The 15,673-nt window shown below is 39.9% G+C and overlaps 1 protein-coding gene and 2 long non-coding RNA genes across 9 annotated transcripts in view; 2 read left to right on the top strand and 1 right to left on the bottom strand.

Moving 5' to 3' along the window:
- Positions 1-1,169: 1,169 nt before the first annotated feature.
- LOC136012900 (T-cell receptor-associated transmembrane adapter 1) overlaps positions 1,170-15,673 on the bottom strand; it is a 21,834-nt gene continuing 7,330 nt past the window's right edge. Inside the window, exons 1-7 of one of the 3 annotated variants that reach the window (XM_065675978.1) lie at positions 12,374-12,570; positions 7,588-7,703; positions 7,127-7,237; positions 5,542-5,578; positions 4,849-4,910; positions 3,572-3,630; positions 1,170-2,420 (exon numbers count right to left, since the gene is read on the bottom strand). In XM_065675978.1, the coding sequence (XP_065532050.1) occupies positions 2,157-2,420; positions 3,572-3,630; positions 4,849-4,910; positions 5,542-5,578; positions 7,127-7,229 (525 nt within the window). In that variant the 5' untranslated portion in view covers positions 7,230-7,237; positions 7,588-7,703; positions 12,374-12,570 and the 3' untranslated portion in view covers positions 1,170-2,156. Of the gene's footprint in view, positions 2,421-3,571; positions 3,631-4,848; positions 4,911-5,541; positions 5,579-7,126; positions 7,238-7,587; positions 7,704-9,421; positions 9,547-12,373; positions 12,571-15,673 lie in introns of those variants that run through there. The other 2 variants (XM_065675979.1, XM_065675980.1) reach the window with 2 other exon arrangements.
- On the top strand, positions 5,664-10,487 carry LOC136012902 (uncharacterized). 5 transcript variants are annotated; one of them, XR_010612058.1, is made up of 7 exons: positions 5,664-5,817; positions 5,985-6,162; positions 7,597-7,721; positions 8,240-8,437; positions 8,884-9,000; positions 9,273-9,409; positions 9,874-10,487. It is a non-coding gene; the product is annotated as an uncharacterized LOC136012902 (long non-coding RNA). The 5 variants fall into 5 exon arrangements; XR_010612056.1 differs by having other exon boundaries at positions 5,665-5,817; positions 9,644-10,487; XR_010612057.1 differs by having other exon boundaries at positions 5,664-5,827; positions 9,273-10,487.
- The window catches only part of LOC136012903 (uncharacterized), a 23,896-nt gene continuing 21,119 nt past the window's right edge, over positions 12,897-15,673 (top strand). The window contains exon 1 of the long non-coding RNA XR_010612059.1: positions 12,897-12,973. This is a non-coding gene — a long non-coding RNA (uncharacterized LOC136012903). The remainder of the gene's footprint in view (positions 12,974-15,673) is intronic.

The following is a 15,673-nucleotide window of genomic DNA, read 5'->3' as shown; positions in this document are numbered from 1 at the left end:
TGACATGGCAGGTTGAATTTGGGTAACTCAGAAGTTCTTTGACTTTGGAACTCTTAAAGGCAAGGCATAATCAAGAGTGCAAATCCTGTGAAAGAACTGGGAGATAACAACTTTTGTACAAAGCGTGCACAATTTATATTGCACGTGCAGCATTCCTTGTTTTTTATGTTGGAAAACAGTGGCAAAGGACTCAGGCCTGGGCTTATTTGCTTGAGAGATTGTTTAAGAAAGCTCTCTCCTTATTGTCTCGGAGGGCTGAGTATTGCATCTGATTGGTGCCAGCTAAATTGCAGTGTTTTATATGAAATACATATTAATACTCTTCAAATAACTTTGATATGTGAGTCTAAGCAAGTTCATGGTGATGTATATGAATATTTTGTTCTGACTGTACCATAAGGTATAATTCCTTCCAGTCTAGTAAAACTAAGTTAGTACTTCATGTACTGATATCTTAGTGTTTAGCTTTGGATCTTTGGAGCTTTGGCTTTGCCTTCTTCCTTTCCCCCTTCAGGATCTTAGTCAGGATTGTCATTTAATGTGGTGCTCTGTTGAAACGGGTCGAATTGATTCTTTGACATTATTTTTGCTTATCCATTGGTGGTTGGTTTAAGACCGTGATAAAGAATCACTTCAGTTCCTAGTCTGCCTGGTTTCTGGGGTGTACCAGCCCAAACGCGTATTGACTTGATTTTTGCACACAAAAGCAAGAGCTTGCACAAGATGGGCAGTGCTGCTGGGCAGCTTTGGCTGCAGGGGTTGGCCCTTCCTTTTGGTCAAGCATAGTCTTGCCTGGTTTTTTTATGTTGATCTTTTCCTCATAAATTTGTCCCAGTTCTGGATGAATCCATTCACTTCTGCTTTTAGAAGAGCTGTTGGCTCTTTGTACTACGGGGTTTTCGGTTTGTTTCACCTAACTGCTTTCAGGGCTATCTCCTTCAAGGCCTGAGATGCTTGCAGGGTTCTCTATGTGCTCGAGAGTTTCAAGCTCCTTGACACTGTGCCCTGCCTAGATTTTAAAGGCACTAATCCTTTTGTTGAGAAGCACGAACCGTTGAGAAGCACACCTAGAGGCAGGCATGCTGCATCAGGATGCCTTGCCGTTTCCTGCTGCTACTCCTAATTAATGGCTCCCAGAACATAAAAGCAAATCCATACTCCATAAAAGCTTATCATCTGATGAGTTTAAAGTCTGAAGATGAATGTTCACACAGTATGTGAATTATCAGGGGAAACAGAAAGCTCTTTCTACTTTAGCAAAATAGTTGGGAACAACGGCAATGTAAAACCCAATAGGAAAGTAAACATCACATAGGATACTAGAAGGAAAAAAATCCCGCCTAGGAGACTTATTGTTACAGGCCATTTCCTAATGTCTTTATGGACTCTTGAATACAGCTGGATACAACATTACGTTAGCAGAGGAGCTGAGAGTTGAGATGTATCCTGGTATTGCTCACAGAAGGAAACTGAAGATAGGGATATTGCTAAATCTTGCACGATGCGCAGTTGCTGCTTTAAACAAGCTGTTAAATTATTCTCCAATTATCTTTAGATATACTGTGCTGTTACCATAGACCAGTCACAGTGGGGAAGTACAGAGTGGTGAACAGCAGATCAGTTTTTAATCGAGAAAAACAACTAAATCGTTCAGTGTGCAAGTATGAAACATGGTTTCCTTCCAAAAGTACTGCTGAAACCTTTCTGGAGGAGAAGTTATACTCTGCTAAAGCTCTACAGAAAACCGAGTGGGTCTTTGGGGACTGTCTGAAACTTGATAGTTGTTTTAAACTAAGGAGTCTAGATGGCCTTGCCTTGGAAGAGGGGTTGGACAAGATGATCTCCAAGAGTCCTTTCCAACCCCAAAGATTCAGTGATTCGTTTTCACTGGAATCAATACCATATGATGCTGAAATACCAACTTCTACAGCTGCCTTTTAAAATGTCTTCAGATCCTTCAAATTCACAGTCTGGATCTGCATTTATTTCTTGGTTAGTCTGTAAATACGCTCAGAAGACACTTAGGGAACACTTAACCATTTTATACCATTTTTTGGTATAATTCTCTCCAGTGTTATCTCTAGAGAGTCACTGTTCCCTCAGAATGAACAAGCAGATCTCGGCTTCTGATTGCGTATTTGGTTCGCGAAGACAATTCAAATGTTCTCTCCTTTTGCAGTATGAATCAAACCCATTAATCGAATGGGGTCATCATGAATGGCTTCTACTGTTGCTGTGTTTTCAGCAGCCAGCTGCTCACTATTGAGGTAAATGCTGACTTTGGAAGCCATCGTGGTGTGGTTAGATGATCTTCCTTCATCCTCTTCTAAGGAAGGGTCTGTCTTTCTCCTTGGTTTTCTGCGTTTTCCCTTCACACTGTGATCAAGCGAGGCATAACACATCTGATTGGCAGGCTCCACCTAGAAGGAGATTCACTTTAGCATTGAGTAGTTACGCTTGCTTTAAAACCATGTTTAAGACTTTGAGTATGTCTGCATTCTAATCATCCATAGTGGCTGAAGTGTACCCCAACTAGCTGTAAATGCATTCATTAAAAGTAAAAATGATGCACAGGATTAAGCTGTCGGAGTACAGAAAACAGACCAAAGTAACCTCATGGCAAATAACTGGCGCTCTTAGGAAAGTGGCAGTAAGGAAAAAATCAAGGTATTACTGGAAAGACTGTGAGAATGAGGGCAGCTTATATAACCAGCCCAAGTTCTTTGGGATGCAAGACATCATTTGATCTGTTTTTCTTCCCAGAAAGAAAAGAAAATCAAATACGGGCGATTCTTGCCTATATGTATGTTGTAATTTCCTGTGCAAAAAGTATGCTTTTGTGTGTCTTTCCTCCGATTCTCTGCTTTTGCAGCCAAATTGCCGAGCACTTTTGACATTAGATTTTCATAGTTTCTTCTGTTTCCATGAAGTTAATGAAAACAAATGTCTAGATAAGAAAAGAGTATTTCTACCCCCTGGAAGTATCCTGAGAGATAAGGCTGGAAATCGGTCCTTCTGAAATACCTGGAAATCAACTCAGGAAATTGATGCTAGGAGCGCTTCAATTAGAGACAGATCTTATTGAAGCTTGCCTGCTTTTAGGCATCCAAGTATCTCAACGAAATAGAAATCAATAGCAAAAGAGTCTTTTTTCATTTAAGACATAGATATTTTGTGCTGGGCAGGACAGAGCGGTCAAAGTCATGATTATTGTGTGATGCAGATTGTGTTTTCACCTGCTCCATTTCCAAACTAAATAAAACTAATTCTTTACATAAGCCACGGCGCTAGATGCAGGCTTAAATCAGCCTGATCTGTATGCCTGCAACTGAGCTTCATCATGCCATATGGATGGAAATGAGCTGCCTATAATTATGCTGTCTCAGTAATGACCCAGATTGAGCAAAGGGTCAAGCCTGTGCTTATATTCCCTGATGAACCGAGACACTAAGGCATGGTAATTTTCATGATGAGCAGTGTAAAGGTTTTTTGTTATATATTGTCATGGGATAAACACAAGAGCGGAGACAGACCACGTTACCCTAATTCAGAAACCCAAAAGTAAAGGTACCTGTAGCTGATTAACTGGTCTTTGAGGCTGGGACGTCATCTGTTCATAACAACATTCCTCTATAATGTATCAAAGCGGAAAAAAGTTTTAGTTATTAAGACAAGCTACCGAGCCTTAAATGTTTGGAGCAAGAGATCCTCCCCGTTACAGAACTAACTCCTGCCAGCGTACTCTGGCGGAGGTTTGGTTTGTATTAAAATCACACACAGAGCTCTCCCTCTACTTACAGAGGGGCAAACAGCTAAGTGCAGACACACATACAATGAAAATGAAAAGCATTTTCTGCTCATATGGAGAGGAAGTCTCTCATTATTCACTAAGTGGGCATCAGTTTGGACTGCTAGGAGGATGCTTTGCTGTTAGGGGGTAACCACATACTGGTGTATTTTCACAGGAGGACTTTTCTTCAGTTGAGACAGTGTGAGTTGCAGCAGCTAATGATTAACTTCTATTCCTGCCTCTGTTTTCTGCAAGTTTGGTTCAAGTTCCTTGCTCATGTTCTGTCTTGTTTTTGTCATCAGTAAAACAGATTACCTCCTTGCAGTTTTCAGACTGTTGTAGTCAGTGCAGTTCAGTGTTGGCTTGGTTAAATTTGGGCAAACCCCATATAAAAGAGTGGGGTTTTTAATTTATTTTTACGGCTTAAATACTTTGGTTTTGCTTAACCCCACATAAGGCTTACAAAAAGTTGTGTTCATGTCACTTAAATACTGCTTTAATACCATAAGGGCTTTGAGAGGCATACCTTCATCATATCGAGCTCTAGCTGCAATTATATGTTATCGCCTTTAATGTTCTATCTCTCTGCAAAGGGTTATTAACTACAGCCCACTAGAGCGGAGAAAAGCAATGTGTGCCCACCATTCAGCTGCTGGGCTTGTTTCAGCATGTTTGTTAATGTCGCTGATGATCTGTGGATAGCCATAGCAGAGAACTGGTGCGTGTCTGTTTCCGCCAGCTTCTGTGGGAGCGCTGGCTTTGGGTAGTGAGTAGTTTATGTCTTGGATTGCTTTAACATGCTTCAGTGTTATTTCAGCTGATGCAGCTTTACATGTACAAAACCTCTTGGTTTTGAGATATTTGGCTGAACAGAACCATTTGGACTGTAAAAGCTCAAATTCAGTATGAGATCTGGTCTCAGCAGTATGATGCTTTGCAGTTCTATCCCAAGTAGGTATTAATACAGCAATTGAAAAGCAGTGGATTCTCAGGTCTGAGAAACAGACAATGTTCGTCAGTCAGCTTTTAACCACACCTGCTCTGAAAGTGAAACTTACCTAAAACATCTTGATTAAGGTTGCCATAAACTGGGTCATCTTCTGTGTGGTGGTTATTGTAGCTACAAGGGGAATGGAAAAATACTTCTCATTCATAGCGTATACTTTATTTAGGATTCCACTGTTTTACTCTAAACGTTTTACACACATGTAACAATGGCAAATTGCATGTGATCTAAAAACCACGACCAAACATATCAAGGGGTATGGGGGGAGCCAGGACTGGCAATGTCTCTGGTTTACTGCTTTTGAACATCATGCATAAAGGAAGAGTATGAAATGTAAATACAGATAAATTATTGCTCCACAAGTCTCAGCCTATAATTTATTGTTGTTTTCTGAGAGTTCTCTTAAATTATTACAGTTTTATTGAGTTTGAGTGATAGTAAATAGTGATTTTGCTCTATCTTATTCTTCTTTCATAGATAAAGTTATCGTATAAGGATGCAATTATTTTGTTGTTGAGAAAGTGACTGCAGTATATCTCTCCTGCACGATTTTATTTCTTTTTTCCCCCTGTTTTCTTTGGAAAACTTCTTTTTTCCCTGCAACCATCCTGCTCACAACCTAACATTTCCAGACGGGCTGCATGAGACACTGGATTTCCCCCCGATGCCACCCCTCCAAAGCCATCTGCCATTATGTATTGCTTATTTCATGCTTGTCAGAAAGAGGTGGTTTTGTCCGGCTTACCTTGGGCTGTTGTCTTCGTAGTCATTATATAATTTAGCTGGAAAATTTGATAAAAAGGAAAAATAAAGTTAAAAGGAAATGAGCACGTCAGCACAATTGCGTCAGCTTTCATACTTCTGAGTACACTGTAGGAAACAAAAGCGAAAGCTCTCGGCTCTCAGGACCTTTGGGTGCCCCCCTGCTCTTCTCAAACACTTTTGATTAACACAAGAAATGTTTGTGTTATAACCCTGTGCTGTGGCTGTAAAGTCTACATTGGCTCGCAGCCCCAAAAAGGCACTGTAACGTAATTAATTCTTTATTTCCTCCTCCTTCTGCTTCTACCTCATCTTTTTCTCTGCCGTGGGGGGGGGGTGCATCGCGTTCACATTACGTGATGAAGGGTTTATTTATTTCACTGCTTCTGTTGCTTGTATCTCTGAGAGATATCCTGTGATCCACAGAGATGAAGACTGAAACAGAAAGGCAATGGCTACAAAGAGATTTGTTGCTAGAGCTTGATGAATGACTCAGGAACGCCAGACTTCCTGGCCTCTGCTCCAGCACTCCAGAATTTACCACGGTTACCTCCAATCCCATGACACTGCAGCAGCAGCCAGCCTGACTGAAGCCTTGCTCAAGGTTAGTTTTGTAAATGATTGTGATATTTTGTTACAGAAATATCTACCTAGTAGCACTAAAAGACAAAATAACCCCCAAAGCCCCCCCCATCCCAAAACACTCCAGCAGCTCTTTTAATACCCTGTAATAATCTAATTCTTCAATACTTTATGAGCGCAGTTTATAACTACAGACCTTCTGTTCGCATAGATCATGTACGTATGTGTGTTTAACGCGGTTGAATCCACCAGTGTCTGCCCACCCTTATGTGCATAGCACAGATATGGTTTACCCTGTGTAAAGGCAGCTTTCCCTGAGTGGGACTGGTGGGGATTGTACAACTAAATACCTATAGAATTGCATGCATACCAGAGGTTGCACTGGCATAAAGTCATAGTTAATTTTCACCCAAACCAGAGTATGACTGTAGTCACCCTCTAGCACAAATTAAATCAGTTCCTTATTGTGACACATTGAGTTAAGAGCTAGGCTAGCATCCCATGACGAAAAGCAATTAGATCTTTGTTTCATTTGTATTTTTTCCCAAGTCAACCGATTACGTACAAAAGGCGTATGAATCTGAAATTCAAAGAAGCATTCGGGAACTTGGGGAGGAGAAAATTCCCTCCAATGTATTTTGAGTCAGTACATTTGAAAAAAAGGAAATTACAGATGTTAAAAATAGGTTTAAAAATATAGCCAGAACTAGGTTCTTCACGCTGTTGGTTTGTCTTCAGAGTATGGATTTGGGTAGCTGTATTTAGCAGTGGATTAGGCAGCTAGCGAGCATTCTGTAATCATACCTGACTTAAAACTCCTATAAAGTTTTAAGTTATATCCTCTCTGCTAGGATCTTTCTTGCCAAAGGATAACGATTCATATGAGTCAGTTTGTTGGCTTGAAATCTCCCAGCAGTGATGGCTTTCCCTTACAGATGCTTTAATCACTCCAACTCCATTCCTTACTGAGAGACAACATTACTTACCTTGCTTCTTTGTCATATAGTGTGAAATGTTCAATACCAAGGAAACAACCAGGGCCAAACTCAAAAAGGCCAGAACTCCCCAGACAGAAAAATGGCAGTCCATGTCTGTAACTGAAAGAAAATAGGGTTGTATTTTATGGTGTCTAATAGTTTTGCTCTATTCTTTTGTCGTGGTTTAAGTTGGCTGATTTTTGCTTTCTGTAATTGAAGCTGCTGTTTTGTTGTTTACCCTGTGACAGCCATTGCTATACAAGCTACATAATTCATAGCAAAACCAGATGCTAGATAATAAGAAAGCAACATCAATAAAGTGTTAGCAGAACTACTGCTTCATAGGAATTCAGCCAAAGGCTGGGCTATTGGTTTGCCTGTAAGGTGCAGTAAAAATCAGAACTTGCTAAAGAAAAAAGTCATTTTAGTGAATAGCTTTTAAATGATTTTTGTAATTGCCTTTTACTTACTATTTGCAGCGAATTTCTGGCTGAATTTTGGAGTTCGTGGATGTAGTTCGGAAGATGAAGTCAGTCAAAACAACTTCCTTCTCTTGAAATGTCTCTGAATCATGGTTTAACAATACCTGCAACAAATTTCTAAGGTTGATACGTGCTTTCTTGCATCTCCCATTAAAACCACTTGTACTCATACACTCGCTGTACTTCCTGAGAAAGCAGAGGATGTAGTGGCATAGGATGAGCAGTAGCTGAGAACCAGTGACCCCCCCAGAATGACTGCAGAGATTAACCCAAACAGCTCCTGAAGAATCACTTGGTGAAAGATGGGACAGCTTAATTGAACAAAGCCTCCTTTTGCACTGCCTGTGTCTCTCTTTTGAGCCCTATTAGAAACACAGGAAGGAATCTCCCTGCACTGAATGTATTTGGTCATTTAATGAATTCTTCAATTAACCTATCTGGTACAAATTTTCCATCCCAGACAATGCTGAAGAAGATAGATAGCCTGTTTATAGCAGTTTAATGGCCAGAATGACCAGTGTGGCTGCAAATTGCCTGCGGAACCATTCCCTGCCAGAGGAAATGCTGAACCCAAATACAGGAGTGAAAGGAGCTTGGAGCTGCATTTTCCACTTTCCCCAGAGGCTTGTTTATGTTTCAGGTTTGGAGTGTTGGACGTAAAGACTCGTCCCACTGGCATCACACAGAAATTCTAGCTGGAGCAGATGAGAAGATGAGAAAGATCGGATGATGCTGTCAGAGAGAGATTCAAGCAGGTCCTTAATACACCGATTTGGTATTGATATAGCTGAATTCCTTCAGGAGGCCAATATTTGTTTGCTTCTTAATGGAAGCTGAGGTAAGGAAGTACAGGAATACTCCTTCCCATGTTGCCAGTCAGGGGTGGGAGGGGGCAATGCATTTGCTTCTGCTGAGAAGACAGAACTTTGTTCCTTGGCTGACCGGCTCCGGCTCACTTTAGGAACTGCTCCTTACAAGTTTCATTCCCTAATTATGCTTGTGCTGAAAAAGCTCTTTTAGTTTTGTTTTATACCAAGCCACAGATGTTTTTATGATGATGAAACAAGATGACACTTGGTATTAAAACTAATCACAAATCATACGGCCTCCTACAAATGCAGGTTTCCTTCCTGGTCAGAACTCTCTTGAAAGGAACAAAACGGAGCACATAGGCTGTAACTTTGACTTGTAACTGATTTTCAGACATGGTACTTCCAGTGGCCATTGAGCCTTCCTTTTAACCTAAACATCTTATTTCCATTCCTTTCTGTTCTCCTACTGAAGTCCTCCCGAAGGTGTTTCAGGTTTCTCCATCACTGCAATGCTACTTTTCATGGTGAGAGGCACTTTTTCAATGAGATACAGGCATTCATGAGGAGAGACAACACCGTCATGAAGCAGGTATGTATTATTCCCACTTTTCAAAGAAGGGGTTAAAAGGAAGGGAGACATGACCTTGAGAAGCTGTTATCAGGCCATGTGAAGAACCACCAGTGTTTGGAACCTGGTTAGTCATTCAATATTTGCATCCTATAAAAATCCTGCATAAGTCTCCATGTAGTGCCTAAATAAGTCATCTTTCCTTCTCCTTATGTGTTTTCTGAAGTGCTTGTTTTCCATTTTTCTTATTTTTGTTTTGTGTTTCTTTTCCTACAAACTCTTTCCTTTTCCAGGAATCAGATGTAGTATTGGGGCCTAAGAGAAGGGAAGCGCGTGTAACTGTGATAGAAATTACAGCCCTGTGATTCATTAGAATGAAACGAATGAGTGAATAAAAAGAATGAGTGAATACCTACAGTACGGTTCTGGTGTAAGTATGTACCTTTTTCTTCATATTGAATGCTGTGATTTATCTTAGTGATTCAGGAGTCCTATTTTAACTTGGTATTTCCAGGGTGGGAGGAGATCTCTTAGTTTCAGTTTGATGTTTTCAGCCCCTGAAGTGAACTGGAGGAAGCCAAATTTTTGATGACAAGTATTATTTTGATTGAAATTATTATCTGGAAAAGAGTAACTCTTCGAAAAGAGTTGTTTCCCTTTTCAGTTTCAGGTTTGAATTCTACGGAGCCTGAGCATTCCCACTTCCCTAGGACTTTAAAAGTATTCGATCAAAACAGAAGATACGAAACTTGGATTTCTAAGAAAACATACCAATGTTATACATCTCACAATCAATAGTTCTTAAATGTGATTTAGAAAACTGCATGGGTGGGGGGAGATGAAGAAAACAACGTTTAAATGTATTCCTAGCTGAACACTACTTATTTTCCACAGCTCTGACTTAAACATCTGCTTGTGTATTTCAGTAGCATGTATTCAAACGTAAGTGCGACTTCAGTATCTTTTTTAGGCTTTTTGTCTTTGCAATGTGAGCTATTTTGTTTGTCAGAAAACACTACTTATATTTCCGAAACAACAGCTGGTTTTATTTACCCCATGAAACCATAGTAAAGACTTTGATCAGAGACACACGGGTGCTGCTCTGAGTGCTCTGTGCTTGTCTAATGTCAGTTTCAAGTTAATCTTAATTTCCAAATACAAATTGTGAGAGATTTTGATTTTATATCTTAGCTTTACAGCTATACGACTCCCAGCTCTCTCCAGGTGTTCCTGTACTACCCTTATAGTTGTTGCCAACGTGCTAGCTATTTACATTTATTACTGCCTTATTTATATATTTACTACTTCGAGAACAGGAGCAGTAGCAGTAAATATGAATACCTGTATGAAGAATAATTTCTTTCCTCAGATAACTACACTGATGTCCCTATATGTATAATATCAGATGCAAACTGCAACAGTAACCTGGTGGTGCTGAAGACAAAAGAAAGATGAGGTGAATGTGGATGGAGAGTGAGAAATAAACCAAAAAAGAAGTCTATCAGTAATGACAGTCTGTTCTGAATTAGTGTCTTTTATTCTGTTCTCTGATTTCAATTCTCATTCAAGTCACCTATTGTCAGATGTAGAAAAAACAGAGTCTTATTATTTATGTATTACGTATTTATTCCAAAGAGCCCATAACACTATTTTGAGGGGGTTTCTTCATGTAGCTGTTGTCAAATTGAATATTTTTTAACATTTTGTTATATTTTTGAAGAAAAGTCCTATAGAAAAACTAGGCCCCTGGGAATAGTACTCTGTGATTCTAATAGGATATGCTCACATCCATCAGGCTTTTCTGTGATAGTCCGTCAGTGATGGGAAAACCCAAGAGTGATAATAGTTTGTTCTTAAGAAATCATATGGAAGCTGTTCTTAAAGTAAAGTGCTCCTCTGTGGAAGAAAAGAGTTCATTGTATGTCCAAAGGTTCCACGGCAAGGGCCTTGGAATGGTCAAGTGGAAGATGTCCCTACCCGTGGGGCGGGGGGGGATGTGTGTGTGTGGAACTAGATGATATTTAGGGTCCCTTCCAAACCAAACCATTTTATGGTTCTATGGCAATTCTCATTTTATTGTTAGAAATAGTTGGCATGTGTGAGTGGGGAGAGTACTGTATTTTATTAATATAAAGATGACAGTATTTTGAATACTTAATGCCAGAAGATTTCTAGTATTAATGATACATTCCTATTCTGCTGTTCTTTCATTCCTGGTTGGAAACAGGGTCAATCTTGGAGTTGTATCCAAGTGCGCTAGGTAATTTACTCCATCTGGATGAGGTTCTTTACTTTTCTGACTCGAGGGATGAGGTTACTCACCTCCTCTTAGAATATTTTACACTGCTGTAAGCTAAGTGTACTTTGTTCACACAACGAGATATGGACAAACAAAAGACTTTCTAAAGACATAGTTCATTCTACTTTTTCTCCTGTTTAAACCTATGACAACTTTCAACACCAACAGAGACAAGACATGGAAATCAACAGAGTTTTGGGCGTTTGTTCTTAGGCTTTCTCTTTGCAGGCTTCATTATATTGTAATGGGGGGGGGGGGAAGAAGGTGGGTGAAGAAGCAAACAGAATAAAACAAAATAACCAACCAAAAGACCCCAAAAATTCACATCTTTCCTGGATGAATTTTTGCACTTCCATATTATTTCAGCTCAAAGGAGCAGACATAATCATGCACTTACCTTCAGGTATAAGGGGCGAGATTTAACAATTTGGGGTAGAAACAGTTGTTTATCCTCCTAACAGCAAAGAATAGGTAGCAGAAGCACTAAGTTTCATTCCTTCTTGTTCTAAGATAGTTTGTTTAGAGAATCCATCACAAAGGGTGACAGGAAGGTAATGGTTTGTTTCCTGTTGTTTCTGTCTTCAAATTTGTCGAAGATGAGATAAAATTAGCTCTTCTTTTTTAACTCTCTCCAATTAAATGGCGAGATAAATAATGTTCTGTATTAATGACCCTTAGAAAAAGAAACCCATTAAGAGACTGATGATTGTTAAATTGGCATTAAAGATGCTTCCACCTGTGTGAGTTTTTAAGCCAGGATTAATTCTCCGGAAAGGATTCCTTAAACTGCAATTAATTAGCACATAACTAATTGCTTTGCAAGATTCAACTTCAGAAGGGAAGCGGCACAATGTAAAGTAAGGAAGCCCTCAGCACAGTAAATATTTTAAGTGCAAAACTAACACCAATGCTTAGTCTTCCTTAACAAACCTTAATCGATGCAGCTTTAAGCTGTTGATGATGACTCGTCATCATCATGATTATTACTAATAATTGAACTTCAGAACAACCTTCTTGAAGGCTGGTAGTCTGCCATAGTGTGTTGTTACTGCTCCGTTGTTCACAAGTTTGTAATACAGAAAAGATAAGGCTTACCTGGCATTGTTGTTTCAAGGACTGCTCCCCGCCCCTTTATCCAACAGGAAATCAAGTTATGCTGGCAGATCTTGGATGCTCTCCTGTTTGGGACCTGGCAGCATGAACCTATCTCTAGAGTTGCCGTTAATTTTAAATGTCTCTGGTCTTCTTTTTTTCACTCGCTTTCTTACAAACAGGAAATGTGGCTCAGGCTTTTACAACCTCGCTAGCAAACGGGCGGGCTCCTTCAGTGCTTGCCTCCGAGGCACGGATAAACTATTTATGTGCGTACTTGCATTTATTATCCACTTGTCTTGCCACAGAAGAGCATGTATAGGACTGTTAGTTCAGTTTTTCCTGATACAAACCTACTTCTGTAACATTCCTATGAGACCCATACTCTAAGCCTTCCTGTTTGTGATGTTGTGTTGAATTCCACAAAGGTATTTAGATACCTCTTAAGCTAAATTACAGAGCTATTTTACCTATGAGCGCTCTTTGACTCTTTCTCTCTTGAGGTTTCTAACCCATGTCTGAAAGTGCATTGCTGAGAGAGCCTGAAACAGGATTTAGAGAGATGATGCAGAAATTATGCCATTGCTAGCTCTGGAAGGTCAGGTAAGGATGTCATAATATGCTTCTTCCATTCTTTAAAGCCTATGAATCGTCCCACAATCCAGAACGGTTGAGGAAAGAGAGGGTAAATCAACATGTGGCTTACTGTGTATTTATCTTTACAGTCTAACAGAACATGCCTGTGTTTGGGTAGAGAAGCCCTTCTCTGAATCAGAGTAGCTTCTTCCAGAGGAAGCTTGCACTCAGAGCACTGTCAAAGAAGCTTTCTCTTAACTTCTGAGGATCTCTTGGGGTTTTTTTCCTACAGAGCAAACGGTTTTATTTCCAATTATGTATAATGTAGAAGTGGGAAGGGTTTCTTAAGAGCAGAAATGAATCACATTGCAATGTTTGTCTTTCTGGAATACATACATTGAAATAGCCCTCAGTGTATTCTAAGGAGCAATTTAAAACATTACTCTTCAAGAACAGCTCTTATGTGAGAAAATGTCTTTTGCAGCATATGCTTATTTGGGATGTTATTACCTTGGAATGTTATTCTTACATTAACTGCCTTAGATCAGTGCTGAAAAAACGATTTGCTGGATTAGCATCTTATTTGAACATGAAGGAGTGGGTTAGTCTTGTTTAATGTAATTTACCCTTCCATTTGAGTCAAAAGGGGATATAGACTCCTAACTACTTGGAGCTTTATTATAAATGAAATGAGCTGATGAGAAGGAATGGATGCAAAAATGCTGAAAGTTGTGGGAATACTTACACTTTATACTGGTTCTGAGGTTGTAATTATCACGATGAAAAATGACGCTATTTTAAAGTGGACATAGCTTTGGCATTTGCCAGCAACTGAATTTAGACACCCCGTTCATAGATACACGTAGAATCAACATTTCTCATTGTTCAACCAAAATGCATGGGTCCATCACACTTCACTGTAACCCAGAATATAGAACTAGATCTCCTTCCAGTAAGTAATGTGTTCTGTGATCTTAGTCTTAACTTTTGCTTTAAGAAGCTAAGAGATCCAGTTTTGTGGGCACTGCAATTCATGTGTTTGAAAGTAAAGGGTTTGTTACAAGCCTAGGGAAAGAGAAAGTCTTAACCAGTTATAACGAATGGCCTTAGCGGTTCCATGTTGTAGGATCAAGTGAACGGAAGTGTCTCAGGGCCATCTGATAAGAGTATGCATCTCAAGAGGAGGCCTCTTGTTAAGAAAAAGCAGGATTCTGAACTGAGAGAGAAGCTGGAGAGGGTGGGAGGTAAGCATTGTCAAAATGGAGACAGTTGCTTGGTTTCTATGCTAGGAGCACGAGCGGCAAATCTGAGATCTGCAAAGGATTCAGAATGCAATGCTTATCAGCCTGAACAAGAAGCTTACAAGGAATAAACTCCTTTGCAGATAATTAGGGGGATGAGGGAAAGGTGGACACTAAGAATGCAGCAGGGGATTTCTGGGTTTGTAGTCCTGGTGTTGTGTTAATAAATCTGCTCTCCAAGAGCAAATCATTGTTGTACAGTATTAGCTTTGACTGGCTTGGAGAAGCAAAGTCTATTGGATTGGATATGAGCTTGGTACACTGTTTTGGGCAGGCTGCAAGAGACTGGAAGCTCTGTTAGATAGCAGGAAATTATTCGCTGCAGGCTGCGAAATCCATCGTGAATGTAAGACTTCTTGCTTTTCTTTCTTGTGCTACGTTAAAAAACTTAGTGAGCCAGTAGTCTGCTTAAAGAGGTGTTATTCAATATAATGAAGACAAGGACAAATGGTGCTTATCTTTAAAAAGAACATAAGGTAATGCTGCTGTAGTCACATCTACTGTGTACAAAGGCATTTCCTCTTCTTTTGAAAGTCCCCTCCAAGCTATGAACTGCTGGGTGTATGTTCTTGGGAAGTGTCTCTGACTGCTTAGCTACCTGTGTGATCTTCGGTAAAGATACGCCGCGAGTGTCTCCAAAATAAGAATCTATGTCAAGTAGACATCTGACTTGGCCAGGAATAGCTCTTGCTATTCACATTCTGGAGGAAGGTAAATGGAGTACTATTAAATACTGATGCACCCAGATGTATGTGAAGGAGCAGGTCGGTGCTTAAATGGAGTCAAACAAACAGTACTGTTGGGCAGAAGACTTGGATGATCGAGTGAAGCTGACTGAAAGATCACTTGACAAAGCAGAAAAAGCTTATGAAATAGTATTTTGTTGGTTTAGAGAGGCAAGCAGAAGCATCCTAAAGGAGGCATGAAAGACAGCTTTGTCTTGGCAAGGGAAGCCATAGAAAGGGATCTTGAATTTCTTTCTTTGGCCTTAGCTGAAAAAATAAACCCAACAAAAAAACATGTTATGGATGTGTGTGTGGGGATGTCTTGAAAATGCATGGTGCTATGTACAGAGCAGAATAGTAAGAAAGCCTGGAAGTGGCCTGTTAAGTACTCATGCCCTAGGAGACAGTAACACACTTACCGCTATGTTATTTCAACTTGTATGTTTATGCATCAGCGGTATATATGAGCTTGAGAGGTTTACACTTGTTTTTTGAAGACAGAGATATATGGCAGCAGCCAAACATGTTAGATAGCTGTATCTAATTCCTGTGATGAGATAGCAGGCTCTTGCCAGGGAGCATGGAGCTAAAGGAGTAGCTGACCTAGGAAAGATTATAACGTTGCTGGAACACCAACACAGGAGGTCAGCAAGTTTCCAAAAGCAAGACAATTACTAGGAATCTCATACTTGAAGTGTTTT

This window comes from Lathamus discolor, chromosome 4 (genome assembly GCF_037157495.1).
Source record: "Lathamus discolor isolate bLatDis1 chromosome 4, bLatDis1.hap1, whole genome shotgun sequence".
Classification (NCBI taxonomy): Eukaryota; Metazoa; Chordata; class Aves; order Psittaciformes; family Psittacidae; genus Lathamus; species Lathamus discolor.
Note: the sequence above shows the minus strand (reverse complement) of the source record. Positions and strands in the feature narration are given on the sequence as shown.